The sequence below is a fragment of the Helianthus annuus genome, chromosome 11 (assembly GCF_002127325.2).
Source record: "Helianthus annuus cultivar XRQ/B chromosome 11, HanXRQr2.0-SUNRISE, whole genome shotgun sequence".
In the NCBI taxonomy this organism is placed as follows: Eukaryota; Viridiplantae; Streptophyta; class Magnoliopsida; order Asterales; family Asteraceae; genus Helianthus; species Helianthus annuus.
The window spans coordinates 131726910-131748783 of record NC_035443.2 but is presented as its reverse complement, the minus strand read 5'-3'; the positions used below and the strand labels follow the sequence as shown (position 1 = coordinate 131748783).

General features: G+C 34.2%; 1 protein-coding gene across 1 annotated transcript; it reads right to left on the bottom strand.

Annotated features, from left to right (window-relative positions):
- Positions 1-4513: 4513 nt before the first annotated feature.
- On the bottom strand, positions 4514-20144 carry LOC110884314 ((3S,6E)-nerolidol synthase 1). Its single transcript, XM_022132024.1, has 7 exons — positions 19853-20144; positions 11496-11775; positions 11033-11390; positions 5897-6115; positions 5656-5794; positions 4950-5198; positions 4514-4866 (listed from the first exon to the last, which is right to left on the bottom strand). The coding sequence occupies exons 1-7, from the start codon at positions 20060-20062 to the stop codon at positions 4594-4596; spliced, it is 1728 nt and encodes a 575-aa protein (XP_021987716.1). The 5' UTR covers positions 20063-20144; the 3' UTR covers positions 4514-4593.
- Between the last annotated feature and the right edge of the window lie 1730 nt (positions 20145-21874).

Here is a 21874-nt window from a genome sequence, read left to right as displayed (position 1 = left end):
CATTTTAGGGCCTTAAAGATGGCTTAACGGGCCTTAAACATGTCGGAAATGGCCTTAAACCACAACAGGGACCTAAACTGTCATTTTTGAAAGTTGTTTTCTGATCAGGACACCCAGGCGGCCCGCGTAAGCCTAGGGTGATCCTTTACGCGGCCCGCGACAGCCCTTCAGATCAGCAAAGGTCGTTTTTACTGCTGTAAACAGCCTTTCCGCCCTCCAAAGGGCAATGCCTCTTGCAAAACTCTGGGGTTGGGGTCACATTATGATACCACAACATTGCGACACTTGTACGGATGAGATTCGAGCACGTAAATCGATAAACGATCCTAACGGTCTTGCATATCCTATAAATACCCCCCCCCCATTCTTGTTTAAAACCCACAAATCTGATCTAAAAGCTCTAAGTTGAGGCCATTGCTTCATACCTAAGCTCCTGGATCAAGATTAGCTTTCGGGGACCCTTCGTAAGTGTTCTTTCGTTCTTTTATCGCTTTTCGAGTCCGAAAGTCAAACTTTGTTTGACTTTCTGCATTGACCAGTTTATGGTCAATGCGAAGTTCATTTGAACTTCATAACGTGAGCGTGATCACGATGGTTAGAGTCCATAGTGACTATAGCTACTGATTACCACGTTATCTAGGCTCAATGAAGAGTCGTAGTTTCGGCCAAAATGCGCATTCATGCGTATTTTGTAACGAAACTACTCATAGGTATCAAAACCGTTTGTTTTGATACCAAACCTGTTTTCTAAACTTAGTTAAGCATGTTTTAACATGCTTAGCTCGTCACTTTTAGTTTAGTGCTTATATAGGGTCGTAAGGTAAGCGATCTAAACAATCGCTTATACTTTCGAACCCGACCCATTTGGTCGATCATTTGGATCCGACCAAACACATTAGGTGACCATAGTTGTTTGGGAATAACCTTCCGAGGTTATACCTTATGGTCACATCGTTTGTGTAGTTGTATGATAGGTAGTATATATGCCTTAGGTAAATTACCAAAATACCCTTTGAACACCAAAATTCATTTTAAGCATATGTAACATAACTTTTGGTATCTAAATTGATTTGGCAACAATATTAGACATGTTAAGGTATATTTTACTTATCATAGGGCTAGTTAGGCGTTCCGAACGCGTTTTACGCAAACAACGCGTTAAAGTAGCATAAGCTACCTAAACGGGTCGTAATGGGTCGTAAGCACTTAGGTTAGGTTTCATTTTAGTATGTGGGCTTTGTTAAACCATATTACATGAGTTTCCATACTCATTTGGTTTACGAACCCTCATTCTATCCACTCCTCCGATTTTAGGTCTGGTATATTAACATAGTTACCTATATTAGGTGCCGTTTGATATCCGTGATCTCTAGCATTGTTTGGTTGTTACACAAGGACTTCTAAGCAATCTCAAGTAAGTACATAGAACCCCATCTTTTAAATGTTTTCAAGTTGATTATGTGAGTACATAGTCCCCTCTTTTACTGTTTTCCAAACTGTTTTGGGGTGAAACACATGTGCCTACTTGTTACTTTCGTGCTTTCCTGTTTTCACATCATATACTTGCTATGCTCATTAGTACACTATTAGTACATGATTTACATTACATTGTTTCGCTATGCATGTTTACTTAGCATACTTAGTACGTTGTTTTACTTTACATTTCTGCTATGTATGTTGACTAATAGCATGCTAGCACATTGATTTACATGACTTTTCTACTTTGTATGTTAACTTAGCATACTTAGTACATTGTTTTCATATAACATGTTTTACATTTGCTATGACATTTGGTTTGCACAAACGGGACTTATATACGTTCATTAACATTGGCTACGCCGCTCGGTAGTAAGTAGTGGTACCATAGGACTTGAAAAATCCCATTCCTGACATCCCGGGTTTGTTTGGATGTAAGGAATGACTGAATCCGAAAACATTTCTTTTGATAACCTTGACTTAGGGTTATCCAACTGTCTCAAGGCTTGAATGTATGCGTTAACTTACCACATAAATGTATGTATCAATGTAACATGCTTTTACTTTGCAAAACATAACTTTTTGATATATTCAAAATACCCTGTTTTGTACATTTTTCTACATTTGGTTATGTGACAATACTTTACTTACAATACATAACATTTGTTACACATAACATGGCTACATTTGGACTTTTTAACATTTGCCAAGGCTTATACAAGGACTTTTGACAATTGGTTTAAACATAGACATTATACAATGTTGGTTGGTTTGAGTGACTTAAGTAACAAGATGTGAGTAGTATAATACAAACATGGTAAATACGCCGCTGGTATTTTTTATATATAAGTGTTTGTATTATATTACATATCATAGCGTTACTTAAATTATTCCTTTTGACTATACATTTTACACAAGTAGCTCGTTTTCACAAGGCTTTGGTTTGCATTACAGTTTATTTTATACAACTCATTTTACTTGGTTATTCATTTAACCATGTATTATTCTTTTATACATATATATCATTTGGTTTATTTATCACTTTTAAATGATTTACAAAACCAAACAATTTATAAGGTTCATGACTGAATTTTATTAAACATTTCTTAATCTTAAGTCATGAATCCTATTTTCACAAAACCTATGTATCTCACAGGCATTTTTATGTTGCGGTACCTATTTTCACATGTGTTTTCAGGAGCTTTTGCGTAGGACGATGATCATGACACTAGGGCGGACCTGTGCCTTAGAGACATGAAATGAAGATAGACTTAGTTTAACTATGTTATGTACTCTTGGTTTTCATGTTTAAGACAATGTTACTCTATTGTTGATAAATAAAACGTAACTTTGTATGCCATGGTTGTGAAACAATTAATTCTGTTACAACACTCCCCGACGTTTCAGCCACGTTTGATTGTTCCACGTGGTCGAGGTGTGACACTACCCTACCGGAACCCTTACTTCACCAATACCATGCACAAACACAAACTCCTTGCGTTTTTCATTCATTAACACCCCGAAGTGTCTTTTGAACACTTTGAATAGGTTTCGGTTTCCGGTCATGTGTGTTTTAAAAGATGGATCAACTACCCATCTTGCCCCCCACCGCCCTCCGCAACTGTCATTCACAATATAATCATTCTCAATTGGTAAACGACTGAGATTTACATACTTACTCGGACAAATGGACGCGATATGACCAAACTGCTTGCATTTAAAGCATCGAACTCCCGCCTTTCGCGGTCTACCAACCGGGGCACTGCCCTTCAAACTCAATTTCCTAAGAAACTTCTTCAGTACCCTTTTCTTAGGTAACCTTTTGATGGGTGACTTCCACGAACGTGAAGATAGCTTCCCCTACACAACAGCCTTCACTTTGTTGCAACCCTAGACGCTCTTTCTTGGGTTTGAACCGGTGTCACACGAGTCAATTGCACTTGACATAAACCTAGTTTCCTACAAACGGTCTTCGTTTCTCTCCTCTCTTGGAAGAACCTTCAGCTCTGATACCGTTGGTATTAGGGTCACTGGATTCCCAGGTCCAAGATTTAGGACTTAAGGGATGATAACAATCATCCACGTAATCAAAGCATTTGTCGCACCAATACATGATCCAATAGAAATTGATAAAGAAACTGAAATAGAACTTTAATACTAACCAAAATACACAAACTACACTTGATATACTATACGATTACAAGAACTTGAAAACCCTATTTATTTGTGATGAAGCATTGTGTTGCGTTGTGTTGAAGGGAGACGTCGATTAGAGAATCGATATGTCGATCCCCTGGAAACCATTAGAACGGTTATATCGTTTCACACATACTATTTAAAAACATAAGCCCAACCTAACAAGTTTAACCCTAATGAACTCTTATTAATAACCCAATGTTTGTTGGCCTTGGCCCAAATAGAAAATAATAAAACATAACATAAGTCTGACCCATTAACTAATAAACATAAAAACTGAAACATCTTGCTGCGTTTTTGCGGCTTGGATCGAACGTCGGGTGATCGTGATTATTGGTCATCAATTAATTAACAAGTTTGTTTGATATTTCTTGTTTCCTATCCTGATTTCCTCCCAAAATTATATTCATCTCTTCTGTTCTGATTTTGATTGCAGCCTTTGGTACATTCTGGATTGATTTCTAATTTGTGATCATCTTCCACTCTCATCTAATCAAAATTCGGAGTTTTCAGGATCTGATACCACTTTGTTAAATATCACAGGACTATTTTGATTAAAAGGGTTGAATTGATCGAGTAAATGACAGGAAAACAGATAAAGTTAATTTGAATATATTCTAATGATGCAACTAATAGAATTGAAGGAGAACAAATAGGGTTAAACATGCAGGGAAATATATATACATGCAATGCTTAATCGGTGGCTCCAACCATTGTGTCGTTTTGAGAAACCGTTAGTAGTTTAACCGTTTATAACTACCATGTGCTACCTATATATTTATCTAATAATAATTCCCTAACTTATATAATAATGCTAACTTATAAGCACAACAACTTATTATATACACAACGTGGATTAATCTTATATTGAACATCAACAACCCATAACTGAAGGTTCAATTATTAGTACAAAAAATTGTTTCATAGGATAGATCTAATATATTTTTCTATTAGATCAGAAGAATTCTTGTTATTGTAACCATACATTAATGGAGCCAGCCTTGCCAGGTTTATGCAGCCCTTCAAGAATTTCTCCGAAAAAGGGTTAGGAGAGAGGCATTCCTTGTTTAAACACTTCCATGTGTCTGAAATGATCTTCTTGACATACTCATGGGCAATCTCAGTGGAATTAAACTCATGTTCCATGAGGAGATACTTGAAATATGATCCATCATGGCCTTCTTGATTCTCATCCTGTTAGAAAAATCATATATAGATTCAATTACAACGTCAATCAGTTATTGTTGAAAACCATGAAAGTTGAAAAGCATTTTAACCTTTTCATATTGCAAGTCATTTGAAATACGGAAAATATTTGAAACTGATGACACAATTTCATGATTATTGTCTATAAGGTTCGCTTTTTCTTCGGTGTTACCATCCCCAAGGAGAAAAAACATGTGAACTAGGAAAACTTGTACACCTATAGTGATTAACCCATTCTTCAAGTATTCTTCTGACTTTGGAATATGTCCAGAAGCAAACCATTTTGCTTCTACCAGAAATGCGTCAAAAAGTGTTGCCCACTGCAATATAGTTTCGGAAAGTTATACTTGAGAATTCAATCTAATAATAATATATATCACTTACTATAAGAACTAGATATCCTTTTCTAAGCTAGAACTTAGAAGTTGAGTCTTTATCTACATATTTCTGTAATGATTTTATATGCTTCTTGTTATCAGAATTTCATGTTATAGTTATTATTATTTAATTTTCATTATGTTTGTTTGTTACTCATTATGTTGTCTCTAGTTTAAATATGAGGATTGTTACTGATGTTCTATCACTATTACTGGTTTGTTATCTTTATCGTCAATTGTTTCATTATAAACTATCTACAGAAAATGATATGGTTTTCAGATATTCAATACACAAGAAAATATTATTTACTAACATACTTTTTCACTTCTTTTGAATTCATTCACCTATAATTAGGTAAATTAGTTAAACCTAAAATTAATAATGACCAATATAACATACCGACTTCCGTAAGGATTTTATGGGGTTAAATCCATGTTTCTCATAAACTCTGGATGCAATTTCATTTGTAGTGTCATATACAGCTTTGAAGGATGACTTGACATAGTATGGAAGTTGATCTACAACACTGATATCCCACCTGCAAATATATATGTAAATGATTGAATATATTGGAAGTAAGACAAGCTCTGTAAAACATGAAAATAGTACAAATAATCTAGTGAGCTTGATTGTTGTGTACATGTTGACGGCTTCTGTCAGAAGAGTAAGTTCATTGAGGGTCCCGTAGATATCAAAAACGTCATCTATAATATAAATGAGAGTAATGGTTTTTGTCATATCGATTCTCTGCTGCGACAAGGTGGGATCTGCTAAGGAAGCCATAGACCCAACATACCACTTTAAAGGTTGGTTCCTTGCAAGTTTCAAGTCTTGCCCCAACCCTAGGTCCTTCCACCACCTATACAAAAAGAAGAGTCAGTATATATGATTTAAGTAATAGACATAACACTGAAACATAGTGACCCAGCAGAAAAAATCACCACACAAATTATCAAGGATTAGTTCTCATCTTCTACGAAGGAGGAGACGATCAATTAAAAGAAAAGAAGTTAATGGTTGAAGAGTTTGAGCTGGTTAGGTTTTCCAAATCAAATGATGGTTTGAATTGTTTACGCTTATTGATTTGATTTGTTTAATGTTCCTCGTAGTAGTGTAAGATTTGTTTGTGTCTAGTATAAATAGAGAATTATGTATTCAAATTTATTTTTTTTTGAGTTTAGTTAATTAAGAAAGAGTCAAAGAAAGTTACAACAGATCTGTGTGTTTTCTCATATTGATCTAACTGGTTATTCCAACATATTAAAGGACCTATATTTATAATTGAATCTTCATCATGATTTTTACTGATCATTTATAAAGCTTATAATAACTCTTTGTATCATGACATGATATGACTTGACATGAAATGTGTTCTAACCCAAAAAAATTGCCCTTTGTTTTGCAGATAAAAGAAAAGGGTAGAAATGACTGAATCATTTTAAGAACAAAGAAAGGAATTGCTGAAAATCTTGATGGTATGCATGTAGCACACATGCTTATACTAAAACAAAGTATTTTTGATAGTTAAAAGAAAGAGATAATACAAAGCCAAAACAGTTATGCAACAACTGATCCATAATAACAATGTTTTGAATTACTACTTCCTTCAATGGCAAGATATCGCTTCAAAGGTCTGCTAAGTGCTAAGCTCTGCTGGATTATAAAGACTGTTGAACACTAAACCACTGAAGAAGTCAAATATCTGTTGGAAGTCAAAGGTCTGATCATCCTTTGAGGAAAGCACTACTAAAGCTTCATCAGAGGTTGAGCTCATCAGAGGATAGCACCAACAGAGTCTTGTAATCAGTGTTTTATTAATGTAACATTGTTTAGTATTTGCAGTATTTTGAGTTTGTTATTGTTGTTAGATGTCACTGTCTCGGTGACGTCAGCCAAGATGCCACAGTGGTTAGGATTGTACTATAAATAGACAGTGCCTGTACTATTCTATTAGATCACTTAAAACACACTTGCGTTTTGTATGAACAATCACTTGTGATCTCAGGCTGAGGGGGAGATAGCAATTCATGAATACGTGATTGAATCATTGTGTAATACAATCATTCGACTTAAAGTATTTATGATGAAAGCTGTTCTTCCATTGTTTGTGTTATAAAGTTTTCTTCATTTTCGCTGCAGTTATTTCATCTTATTATCTTCTTTCATTAATCATCTTATAAAACAGACACAAACAATTAAACTCAGATCCTAACATATCGCCATTCGAACCTATGAGGGGTTATGGTCGGGTACACCAGGGAATGTTGTAAAAGGGTTGGGAAGGCCAGAAGGTACATGGAGATCGGATAGATCATCCAAGTACACAAAGGGATTGGAATCCTAATGTAAGAAACCCGTGTGTAAACAAACTGCGTGAAGAATTCGGTGAATTCAATATAGGAAAAGGGCTTGCAATCATAACAAATATAAACAAGCGTGCAAGAAATCGTAGACAAAGGGCAAGGCATCAACGATACGTAAGTCAAATCCATTCTTGTAACATATGTTCCAAACCTAATATGATTAGCGATAATAAAAAATTTAAAAACATAAATTCTAAGATTATGTAGAAGGGAACCCATTGGTTTGGACAAGAAAACCACATGGTTTGTAAGTAATGATAGAAAATATCATGTGTCTGGAAACAAAAATGTGTTTAAAAGACTAAAATATTCATTTGGTGTTGAGCGTGGCATAGGAAATCAGAAACTATTCTTCCGGGGTAGAGGCTAATTTCCGATTTTCACTAACGATGAATACATTGAATCTATACACTACATCCCAACGTTAAATTGATACATTCTTAGTATGACCCAATTGGCAAATCAAGGGTATGATGTGAACTTTGAAGCAAAAGGCTGTAATATAACCAAAACTTTCAAAAATTTGGGCAGTCGGTCGCTAGAAAAGAATATTAAGGATGAAATGATGATTGATGATCAGGTTGTGTTGTGGAAACACTTTGAAGAAATGAACTTAGAAGAAGAGAAGGATAAGGCTAGGGCGAATAAGGGAAAAGAACCAGCAGTGTACCCTAAGATTGTAGCCACGATTGAGGACTGCTTGAATTACATTGATATAATTCAACTTGATGTCAAATATGATCAGAAGAAAGGAAAGTTAGAAAATGAATCCAATATTGTAGCAGAGTAGTTTTTGAAAGAATTTGTATGGGTTAACGGTTCTTGCATATTCCCTCCCTTAGACAATTATGGGGAAAACTTATGCCTACCTGAAGGTTATGTGAAAGTCTGTGATAATAAGAAATGTGTTGATATAGCAAGACTGATGGGATGCAACCCAGATACGGATGAAGTATTGAACAAAACCTACTACCGATACCTAGAGATGTTAGAATGGTACTACTTAAGAATAAAAGCAAGGGATATCAATTTCGACATTGGAGAATCAAGTAATGCACAGGTTAAACTGGCCTTCATTAATGGCACCGATGAAGAACTAGAGTTACGCTTAACGCCCATTAAAAAGAGAGCCAGGTGCAGTATGCATAGAAGGGATGGCCATCGCATGCTGATTTGGCCATCGGTTACAGCGGCAGGGACACCATATGTAGATCAAGGAAGAAAAGTCAAGCCTGAATTAGGCAGTGATTGTTGGCATTTTCATTCGGTCTTGAACTTAGTATAGGTGTAAATATGTAATATGGTATTAAATATTTATGTCTAGGATTGTTATGTGACATAATAATCAACCGTGTATGGTTGTGATATATTGTAAGCAGTTACTTGGCGTACTTAATTGTCAATAACCGCCTTGCTTTGGTGCCAAGGAAATCTAGTAAATTTTACCAAAGGGACGGGTAGTCCGTATTCTGGTAAATTCAACTATATTTGGTTGTTAGAAGGTTTATTGAATAGATAAACCCTATATTAAGTCATAGGAAAAAAAGAATTACCGGTCGTTAAACCGGCGAAGCACGGTTAACCAGAGGAAACATCCACAACGTGGCCCATTAGGTGAAGGCGATTATACGAATTATACGAGGTGGCCCACATACACTACTAGAAAACTGTTATTATTCCTACCAAAATTTCCTACGTATTTCCTACAAACGAAAATGGTGACACATTTCCTACGAAATTCCGACGTATTAGAAAGGGTCTTACTTTTGTGACAAAAAAGCGACAAAAAAACGACAAATTGGTTTGCGTAGGAAAAATATAGGAAAATTCTAACGAAACATTTTTGTGGGAAATGAGTAGGAAAATCCGTAGGAATTGCGTCAGAAAAAAATTACCCACGAGGAGAATTCCCACAGCCTATTTTCGTGGGAAATCCGTGGGTAAACGCAGTTACCCACGGATTTCCCACGGAAATTGACGTGGGAATAGTAGCAGTTTTCTAGTAGTGATAGGAACAATAAATCCTTTTTAGTTGAAAGCGAAGATGAAGAACCTACACTTTTATTGACTAAATGTGTAGACAAGGAATAGAAAACATAAAACTGATCGTGTGATATGATCAAAATGGAGGTTGTGTGAAGCCATTAATGTTGAAGAAAATGCTTTGTGAAACAACTGTGAAAAGGATATTAAATCGTGTTATACACTCAAAGCCGTGAAGGAAGTTTATTTTATACGTGTGTGATTTGGATCATCCAAGAAAAGTTGTGAAAGCAAAGTTGTGTGAAGCAACAATCTGAATGAAAGAAAAATGTGAAAGTCATTTGTGTGAAACAAACAAAGAAATGTGAAGCAAGCTAATCATGTGAAATGATCAAATATGAATAATCAAGATCCGTTATAGATCAAATAGATTCGTTTGATACGAAGTTGTGTGAGGCAAAATCAAGACCATATGGAGAAGTACTTGTGTGATTCAAGTGATTAGTTAAAGAAGGTTGTGAAGGCAATCAAAGACTTAAGTGATTCAGGTATATGTAACCCTGTGTGATTCAGGAATAATCAGCAAGTTGTGTGAGACAACTAAAGAAAAGTAGAAGGCAAGGTAATTTTGTGTGGTACAAACCCAACTATGATCAGGGAAGGAGGCAAGGAAGCTAGGAAGGATAAATCAAAATTAGGGAGGAGAATGTCAGAAATAATTATTGATTTACCCTAAGTTAGATTAGTATTATTAGATTAATAATTGTGTTATCCTAAGTTACGACAATTTACTTTGCCTTGTTCCCCAAAGCAACATAGGATATTAAATACCTTGTAAACATTCATTCTAAAACTAAAGAAACATTATGTAATCTTTAATCTCTCTCCCTCCATCTCTTAACAAATGGAACAGGACCCCGGTAAAATTTTATAAATAAATGAAAAGTTTACACCAGAGAAAAGATGCTCAAATTCCTTGGGACATTTCCCTATTTATGACATTACAGTATGTACATGGGTAAAATTAGTATATATGTAACTATTGTGGTCATGTTATATCTGTGTTTACCAATGGATGTGATTTTTGGAACACACCAATTCATAGGATATATATATGCACGTTTACGCATGGGTGAAGCTTTTAAGGGGCGGGAGGGGGCGGCCGTCCCCCGAACTTTTCACTCAGAAATGGAGAGTATGTAGTTTTCATATAGAAAATTTTCGGTATATACGTTTTCTACCCCCAGTTTTATAGAAAATTTTAGGTCCGGTGACTTCCGCCCCCGGGTCGAAAATCTCAAGCTTCGCCACTGCGTTTATGTATGAAAAATGTACACATGAAACATGGTTTAATAGGAAAATCAAGTTTGTGTGTTAATCTCTTGCAATCATTATTAATCGTTATAATGAACGAGTACTCTGAAATGCACCTTAAGACTTCATTTATTTCCATCTTGCGTATGGGTTGAGCTATCATGCATTCAAGTTCTGCCAATTCTTTCAAGATTGGGGCATCAAACTCTTTGGGGGAGTTGAGTAAACTCAAGTATGTAAAGTTTCTTCGGTGGGGATTTTCAAGTGTATATTTGACCCTTCTAGCCTCTTTATCATCAAGAGAACTCAGTGTATTTTGCAGCATGTGGCTGCTAAATTTTGCAGCTTCTTCGAGTACGTCTTCTCCCTCTATACTTAAATGTGAAGCTTCATATAGTTCCGTCAAACCTCTAATGTCATATTTAAGATTTTCAATAAACTTGCCATTCTTTCCCATAAATAACTCAAAAACATCTGTAAAAAATGATTTTTTTTTTAATTTTAACTATATTAAAAAGATAAGAGAGATGAGATTAGAATAATTCCAGAAAACAAAAATGAGTAAGAGTTATAAGAAACCTGAAGGCACGCGGAAACCTCTCTGCCTTAAGATTCGAAAAGATAAGGAGACCTCATAAAGATTTCGATGTTCAATGAAACCTTTCTTAATAATTTGAAGGTAGCATTGTTCAAGAATTAGATTGATTTCATCTTCATAGTGATAATCAAGTCCTAGTCGTTCAAGTGCATCCACCATTAACAAATGGTCAAACTTGACATTATCAATACCATTGGTGGTCATTTCCCGAACAACTTCTACCAATTTTGCATGCTTTACAACAGTGTCTTCCGGCTGACACTGCAATACATGTGGATTTGAAACCAGTTTAAAACATAAAAGTAGACACATTTAAAAAAAAATGATGCAATGCCAATGGTTGGTTCATCTTGTGTTACATCATATGATGAGCAAACAATGCCAAATATATGCATTGTGTAACCCCCCATCACACACATAAATTAATTAGACATAAAATCAAGACCAGACTGAAATTAACAAAGATTTATGTCGTTACATAAGTTTTCAACTAAATAATAAACGTTATGATAGTATATAATACTTCAGTCACTAATTAATTCTCTTCCATCGACATTCTAGTTTTTTTATTTATTCTTTCCGCACATTCCCTCGATTTTCAAGCTTACCTACCGCGCATTAACAATACACTTGTGCGTAGCAAGTATGCGAACAAATAACGGTGATAAATTACCAATAACAGAAATTATGGAGCCTAATAATTTCTACTCTTGGCTAGATCAGTGTAATTTATCGAAGAAGAAAAAACAAATGGTAGAAGGAATCATATTTACTACGTGGTGGGCTATATTGAAGAACAGAAATAAAACAATTTTTAAACCAATGATTTGAAGACGGACTTATTTATTTATACCATTCTACATTTTTTCTTTTCTTTGGATTGTTACTAGAAACAAAATCGTTAACCTCTCTTAGAATAGAAAAAGTGGCTTCAAATCCCATTGCTTTAGATGTAATTTTGTTTTCTGGATGTTTTGTTACTTTTTCTAGCCATTACCAATTCTAGTTCCTTTTTGCCGTTAAAAAAATACACTAATATATTTTCATTATCAAATCCTGTCCATTGATTTACTCTTATGTATTGATAATCAAGGGTTAGGATTAGTTCATTGGTGTTCACTATCAAGGGGGTTGTTCACTAATAAAACTAATCATATATATATATATATATATATATATATATATATATATATATATATATATATATATATATATATATATATATATATATATATATAGGGTGAGGTTCTAGAGTTAAAACTAGTGTATTTACGAAAAAAAGACTGTTTAGCTACAATGAAAGGTTTGAAAAAAGAGGCATGCTAATATGAACTCCAAATTGTGGCGAACAAGACGAGGACGTGGATCCCCTATTCACGTGATGCTACATGTTGGCGGTTCTATGGCATAAAGTAGTTACGTGGTGTAGAACTCAACAAATCTTGCATTTACAAAAAGAATTATTGGAATATCAAAAAAAACGGCTATGGAAGAATCGAAAAGGCGATATGTTCAACTCATCATTTTGGCAACATGTTGGGAGATTTGGAAAACAAGGAATGAATGTATTTTCTCAGGAAAAAGAATCAATAGAGATGTTATTTTCGGTGAGATGCAAGCACTAACCTTTATATGGATCAAAGGGAGAGCGAATCGGGGCCAAATGGAGTGGAATAAATGGGTGCGGTTTGCTATGGCAAGTTGATTGTATGAATGTTTTATCCATGTTTTTATCGGTAGTGTGGTGATGTTTTTCTATTTTTTATACTTTCTCTCTCTCTCTCTCTCTATAAATATATATATATATATAGGGTGGGGTTCTAGAGTTAAAACTAGTGTATTTACGAAAAAAAGACCGTTTAGCTACAATGAAAGGTTTGAAAAAAGAGGCATGCTAATATGAACTCCAAATTATGGCGAACAAGACGAGGACGTGGATCCCCTATTTCACGTGATGCTACGTGTTGGCGGTTCTATGGCATAAAGTAGTTACGTGGTGTAGAACTCAACAAATCTTGCATTTACAAAAAGAATTATTGGAATATCACAAAAAAGGGCTATGGAAGAATCGAAAAGGCGATATGTTCAACTCATCATTTTGGCAACATGTTGGGGGATTTGGAAAACAAGGAATGAATGTATTTTCTCAGGAAAAAGAATCAATAGAGATGTTATTTTCAGTGAGATGCAAGCACTAACCTTTATATGGATCAAAGGGAGAGCAAATCGGGGCCAAATGGAGTGGAATAAATGGGTACGGTTTGCTATGGCAAGTTGATTGTATGAATGTTTTATCCATGTTTTTATCGGTAGTGTGGTGATGTTTTTCTATTTTTTATAAGTATTAGGTGGTTAACTTAGTTGCTTACTAATCATATAGTATGTATCAAACAATTTTGATGATAAATGAGATTATCTTTTACCGTTAAAAAAAAATATAGGCATTACACGACTCAACCACTCCATGTGCCTAGCCACCAAATTTTAAACATAGGCATTAATGGGAAGGTGGATTATGTAGGATATAAAAAAAAGTCAAATTAAGCATTGACTTAGGTAATAAGATTTTACAATTATGTAATTATTACCTAAGTAAAATATTCAATAAATGACTTTCTAATTAGAAGATTCAATATACACGTTTAGGGCTGTTCACGAGTCGAGCCGAACCGAGTGGACCTTTGTTCGTGTTTGGCTCATTTACAAACCGAACCGAGAAGAGCGGCTCATTTAGAACCGAGCCTCAAATCAAGCGAGCATTTTTCGAGCGGTAAAAATTGCGAGCGAGCGTCGAGCGAAGTTCGAGCGATTTGGACAACCGTGTCACCCAATTTAAATTTTCTGAGAGTGATAGTGACAATGTTTTAGGACCGCAACCGGTCGGCCACAACATTGTTATTTAAAAGAAAAATATTATGCCATGAAATGTGCATGTTTTTTAAGACATAAAAACATATTTATGACCAAATTAACAAAAAATATTATGACCAAACTAATAATATTTTTCTTTTTAATAACAATTTGGTCATAAATAATATTATTAGTTTTAAGAATAAACTAGTGTTTAACCCCGCGTTGCGGGAGCAGAGGTCCTAAAACCGTACTAAGTAAGAAAACGACGACCAAAACCAAGAAAATCATACAATATAAGCACGAATTTTACCGCCACATGACGTAAAACGTAGAAGAATATAAACGCAAACTTATACTGCGAGATAGCATAAAAATAGATAAACTCGAAATTTTACTGACAAAACTTTTAACCTAAAAATAATAAATAAGGCAAACTTGAAGGGCAAAAAGTGAAACATACAAACTTAAGAAACTTAAACTGTAAACCGCCTTCGGTACTAAAAAACCCCTTTTCCTATTTGAAAAGGGGTAGCAGTGCAGCTTGTTGCCCATTTGCTATCTATCTGGATGTAAATTATAAACGTTTCAAATGCAAACAAATACCGCTCCTAGTTCATTAAACACAAGAAAATAAAATCACTATAAACAAAAGACAATAGAAAAAAAAAAAAAAAACTTTAGTGACTAAAAGTTACCACCAAAGTTTGGTGGTGAAACTCAAAATTCAACAAAGGTGATTGTCTACAAGCCATACGTTGTTATATCAGATAATTTAGGTTCATTTGTTAACAAAATCTTCATAGTGAACTAATCAGGACCATTGATTTCCTTTTTAGTTGTTAAAGGTAGGATTGTAATTATACAACAAATTAGTTTTAAATTTTTATTTTAATAATTGAATTTCAATTACAATTTTAATTTTGGTAGTTTTCTTAAGTTGCATAATTATCTTTTCCATCTCTCTTAATTCAAAATTATTTTATTTTCCATTTCTCTGTACGTTCATGTCGTTCAGCAAACCTTTGATAGGATAATTATATTCACACAAGACTAAGAAGTATTATTTTTAAAAAATTAATTCAAATGCTTGTGTTATTTATTCTTTTTTTAATTGCATATTAATGCAAGAATGAATTGTTTACACAACATCTGATTACATTTTTTTTTTATTTTTGGATTAAATATTCAATTTTTTTTCTACAAATGCATATCCATATTATAATTCTTCATATACTCATCATGAATCTTGTGTGATAATTTACACTTGTTCTGAACATAGGTATGATAATGTACATATGTGTTAAAATATGACTTTTTAATGTACATATATGTATATACGTGTCGAGACTGTTATGTACACATATGTACAATACCGAACAATCATCTCAGATACTTCATATACACATATGTACCATGTTAAACAACCATATCATTAACTTCTTTTTTAGAAGTATACTATGAATGTACATATGTGCACATTACAAATCGAACATGTACACTTAAAGAAAATGATCGGATGGAACAATATTTGTTAATGTACATATATGTACATACGTTTTAAAATTGTTAATACGTATAATACATATATGTACGAAGTGCATTCACTTCTACAGTGTTTTAATTATGTTCTAGATGGAACAATGTATTATATAATGGTTATATTTTTTAGAATTAAAAAATTAGTTAATTGGTGAGAGGAAAAGAATGAGAGAGAATATAGTTAATTATTTAATGGGAGAGAGAAGTAGTTAACAATTTACCTTTATACGCTTTTCATTTAGTTTTTACATATAAATAATTACAAAACTGCCATTTTATAACAAATTAGTTTTAAATTTTTATTTTAATCATTGAATTTTAGTTACACATTTAATTTTGTTAGTTTTCTAAAATTGCATAATTATCTTCTCTATCTCTCTTAATTCGAAATAATTTTATTTTCCATTTATCTGTACGTTCATGTCGTTCAACGGGAATTTGATAAGGGATAATTATATTCACACAAGACTAAGAAACATTATTTTTTTAAAAATGAACTCAAATGTTTGTGTTATTTATTCTTTTTTTAATTGTATATTCATGCAAGAATGAATTATTTACAGAACATTTGATTACATATTTTTTTTTATTTTTGGATTAAATATTCAATTGTTTTTTTACAAATGCATATCCGTGATTATTCTCCATGTACTCATCATGAATCTTGTGTGATAATGTACACTTTGTTCTGAACATACGTGAGATAATGTACATATGTGTACATACGTGTTAAATGACTTGTTAATGTACATATATGTATTAGGTGTTGAGACTCTTATATACACATATGTACAATGCCGAATAATCATCTCAAATACTTCGTATACACATATGTACAATGTTAAACAACCATATCATTAACTTCTTTTTTAGAAGTATACTGTGAATGTACATATGTGCACATTACAAATCGAACATGTACACTTACAAAAAATGATCAGATGGAACAATATTTGTTAATGTACATATATGTACATACGTTTTTAAATTGTGAATACGTATAATACATATAGGTACGAAGTGCATTTACTTTTACAGTGTTTTAATCATATTCTAGGTTGAACAATGTATTATATAATGGTTATATTTTTTAGAATAAAAAAAATTAGTTAATTGGTGAGAGGAAAAAAATTAGAGAGAATGTAATTAATTATTTAATTGGAGAGAGAAGTAGTTAACAATTTGCCTTTATACCCTTTTCATTTAGTTTTTACATATAAATTATTACAAAACTGACATTATTAAAATTTTTAAGATTTAAATAATTAATGGCTCAGATTAGTTCACAATTTTCACTCTCAACCCAATGTTCTCTCTAAAACCATGCCATATATATATATATATATATATATATATATATATATATATATATATATATATATATATATATATATATATATATATATATATATATATATAGAGAGAGAGAGAGAGAGAGAGAGAGAGAGAGAGAGCCGCTAGAATGAAAACCACCTCGAGTTGTAAGAACCGCGAGAACTACACCCCACGGAGGGGCGTTCGCCGCGATTTTTTTTTTACAAGTAGATGTGTGCATTATAAACACGGCCGTAAAAAATCACGGCGAACGCCCCTCCGTGGGGTGTAGTTTTTTACACCTCAAGTTTGGTGAAAAAAAAAGAAAAAAGAAAAAAAATTAAAAAACACCAAACTTGAGGTGTAAAAAACTACACCCCACGGAGGGGCGTTCGCCGTGATTTTTTACGGCCGTGTTTATAATGCACACATCTACTTGTAAAAAAAAAATCGCGGCGAACGCCCCTCCGTGGGGTGTAGTTCTCGCGGTTCTTACAACTCGGGGTGGTTTTCATTTTAGCGATCCCCTATATATATACATATATATATATATATATATATATATATATATATATATATATATATATATATATATAGAGGACAAAGATCCGTTAGGAACCACCCTTTATTGCGAGAACCGCAAAAAAAAAAAAAAAAAAACCTAACCCCGCCCCCACCCCAAGCTAAATGCTAAAAACTAAATCACTCAAAAAACCTAACCCCCCCCCCCCCTCAAAAAAAAAAAAAAACCTAGTGTAAATTTTGTGTATTTTTTTTTTTTTATTATCTTAATGTTTGGGCTTTTAGTCCCATGTCTACTTGAACTCGAACCCTATATGGGATTAAACACGAATCGAAAAAATGTATAATATAGCAATATACAAACAACGCTTAAAAAATTTTGCACCCCATGAAAGAAATTTCTTGATCCGCCAACACTGTCTATTTTTTCAAATAACTTCTTGTGAATTGATGGGATGCTCAAAGACAACTGAAAATGCTTTGTCAACAATTAACTTCGTACGAAAACCTCCCTGTAATGAACTGATCTACTATTTTTTTCAAACCCAAAATTTTATTTTACTTTGCTAATTCACATAAATTAATCTAAATCCTTTGTAAAATTTCAAACCATTTATAAGTTAAAACCTCCAAAGAAAATGAAATAGATTTATGGGAAGAACGATCATGTGGCTATAACACTTGGTCACATTATCTTGTAAAAACCTCTAAAGAAAATGAAATACATTTATGGGAAGAACCATCATGTGGCTATAACACTGGGTCACATTATCTCGTTAAAACCTCTAAAGAAAATGAAACAGATTTATGGGAAGAACCATCATGTGGCTATAACACTTGGTCACATTATCTTGAATAGTTGAATTATGGATGAAAATAGCAATGAAGGAACAAAAAAATGAGGTGCACGTAGACAAAGTGTACTAAAAGTAACCCCCGCAGTCTACCCTCTCTTCCTAGGGTATTTTTATTTTTTGGATTTTATAATAATGATACCCCGGAAAAAAATAGGATACTTGAATTTATTAAAGTCACTAATTTTTTTAAGACCAAACATTTTATAACCCAAAACTTGTATAATTAATTAGCCTAAATGATAAATTAGTTAGTCCAAATTCATCATCATCATCATCATCATCATCATCATCATCATCATCATCATCATCATCATCATCATCATCATCATACTCGGTAAATTCCACCAATAGCAAATCTAAGGTAGGGTTTGAGGAAGGTAAGATGTAGACAACCTTACCTCTACCCCGTAGGAATAGAGATGCTGCTTCCGTTGAGACCCTCGGCTCGATAGTAGTTTTGCATCAAGCCTTAGACATAAGGCACACATAACACTAAGCAATTGAGACAACTGTTGATTAGTGTGACCCCTTCTTTTTCGGCTATCAACGCCACCACATGATGCATGATTAACCATCCCCCTCTTTTAATGTTATTTTGACCGAATTAGTAAAATAACGTTAAAATTAGTGCACTTTCACTTTTGCCTCCCCCCCCCCTCCCAACGCCCACACATATATACATTATATGCGGATACCGCAAGCGGGCCGTTTAAAGTTATTCCAAATTAAAAATAGTTTAATTAAAATAAGGCTCATTTGATAAAGTTAACCCAAGCCCCAAATTCCAAAACAATAAAATATCCATTTTTGAAAGCCGACAATCGAATGCGCGCGGAATATTTGAAAAGTGGTCGAAAAAATATATTTTGATAAATTAAAAGACGATGATGTAATAGAACGATTTTAATTAGTTGTTTTACTTTATTTATTATCGTTTTTTTATTATTGTATGATTATACAATAAATTTTTTTTGGATACCCCTATTGTTGACATAGGCAGGAAACCTTTACACTCGCCATAAAATTATTCTGAACTAAGTTCCTCCGACTTATTAGAGTTGCTTGAGTTTCACTTTTTCTTTCATTAATCACATTTCGGTGTACAATAAACATGTATAATTAAATATACTAACAGTTAGAGAGCAGTAGGTTCATTAGATATATAAGTTTCCACATATATAGTTATTACTAGTATTGTTAACTTAATATTTTACAATTATTCATCATAAATTTCCATGAGGAACGATAACTACCTGTAGCAGAGATCGGTTGATGCATTTGCAGATGAATTCATTAGGTTTTAAAGGCTTTGAACGCCATTTGAGTCGATCTGAGGTAGTCAAGCTCGATATGTGTCTATCTTTACGTACTGAAGTTGTTTGAAGATGAGCAGGTTTTAAGAGCTGTGGAATAGATTTGGGAGTAAATGAAGTAATAGCTGACAAAGTATTTTGAGCTGCCATTGGAGTTGCTTGGGATGCTACACAGATAAGTAGATACGCAGAGAGAGTGAGAGAGTGAGAGAGGGGGTTGATGTTATGCAAGATGAGTGTTTTGGTACTTATAATTGATAAGTTATAAATTATAGAGTTAACTGCCATTTTCGTCCCTGTGGTTTGGTCACTTTGGCCATTTCAGTCCATTTTTTAAAAATGCGCCATTTTCCTCCCCCGACGTTCTGGAAAGGTGTCATTTCAGTCCAAAAATCATAACCCAGTTAAGTCGGTTTGTAAATAAGGACTGATTGTGTAAATTTGTAACATAAAGGACCATTTAAGTAAAATGTATAAATATTAATATAATTATAAAATATATAATATAAAAACACCACCAACACTAGCCCTGCCACCACCACCACAGCCGCTGCCACCACCACCACCACCGCCACACCACCACCGCCACCACAGCCACTGCCACCACCACCACCACCGCCACCACCGCCACCACAGCCACTGCCACCACCGCCACCACAGCCACTACCACCACCATCAACGTCATCATCGTCATCATCTGTTATCATCATCATCGATCATCATCGACCTTCATCATCATCATCGCGATCTTCATCATCATCATCAGACCTTCATCACCATTGTCGCTGCCTGCAACTCACCGGAAAAACGGCACCCCCACCGTCGCCGGTTCTCTCTCCCGCCTCCTTCTCTCTCTCTCTCTCGTCGTTATCTCTCTCTCTCTCTCTCTCCGACTTTCCCCCTCTCTCTTCTGATCTGTGAGATGTGGAGGGGTGTGTGGTTAGTTTGGTTCGTGGGGGTGTGGGGGTGTGGGGTGTCGGAAAGATGGCCGGATCAACTCCGGTCACCGGAGTAGAGAGGTAAAGGTGATGGTGGTGGTGATTGCAGAGCAAAGAGAGAGAGGGAGAGAGAGTAGAGAGAGAGTGGTGGCAGTGGCTGTGGTGGCGGTGGTGGCTGTGGTGGCGGTGGCGGTGGTGGCAGGGCTAGTGGTGGTGGTGTTTTTATATTATATATTTTATAATTATATTAATATTTATACATTTTACTTAAATGGTCCTTTATGTTACAAATTTACACAATCAGTCCTTATTTACAAACCGACTTAACTGGGTTATGATTTTTGGATTGAAATTGCACCTTTCCAGAACGTCGGGGAGGAAAATGGCGCATTTTTAAAAAATGGACTGAAATGGTCAAAGTGACCAAACCACAGGAACAAAAATGGTAGTTAACTCTAAATTATAAATTCTTAGTACTCTCATGAAAATATATCTATATTATAAGAATTCTCTACCTTCTTCAAAACCAACTCGCTGAGTTTCCCATCAGTCTTGCTTACCACCTCAACTTTAGAAATTGTTAATTTTAGCCCTTGCTACCCCCACCCCCCTCTCCCTGGCAATTAACACTTTTAACCGATACGTTTTAACCTAATAAGTTTTTACTAAATTAATTTTTCTTCAACAACATTAGTTAGCTAATTTCTTTTTTTAAAAAAGCTTATTTGTTGTCGTGTTTAAAAACTTTGTAAAATATCATGTTGGCCTTCTACAGTTTCTAAAGTTTTGAGTTTACATATATGTCGTTCTCTTACTTATAAAAAAACTAGTTTTTACGTTCATATTTTTATGTACGTGTTGGTATAAATTTAAGTTGATATATGTTTTGAGGTAATTTTTTTTGTAAACGAGTCTGGTCAAATATAATACGTTTTCGTTAGTAAACCATTTTTACGTGCATAGTTTATGTATGTATCTGTATAAATTTAAGCTGGACTAAGTTTCGACATAAATTTATACGGTT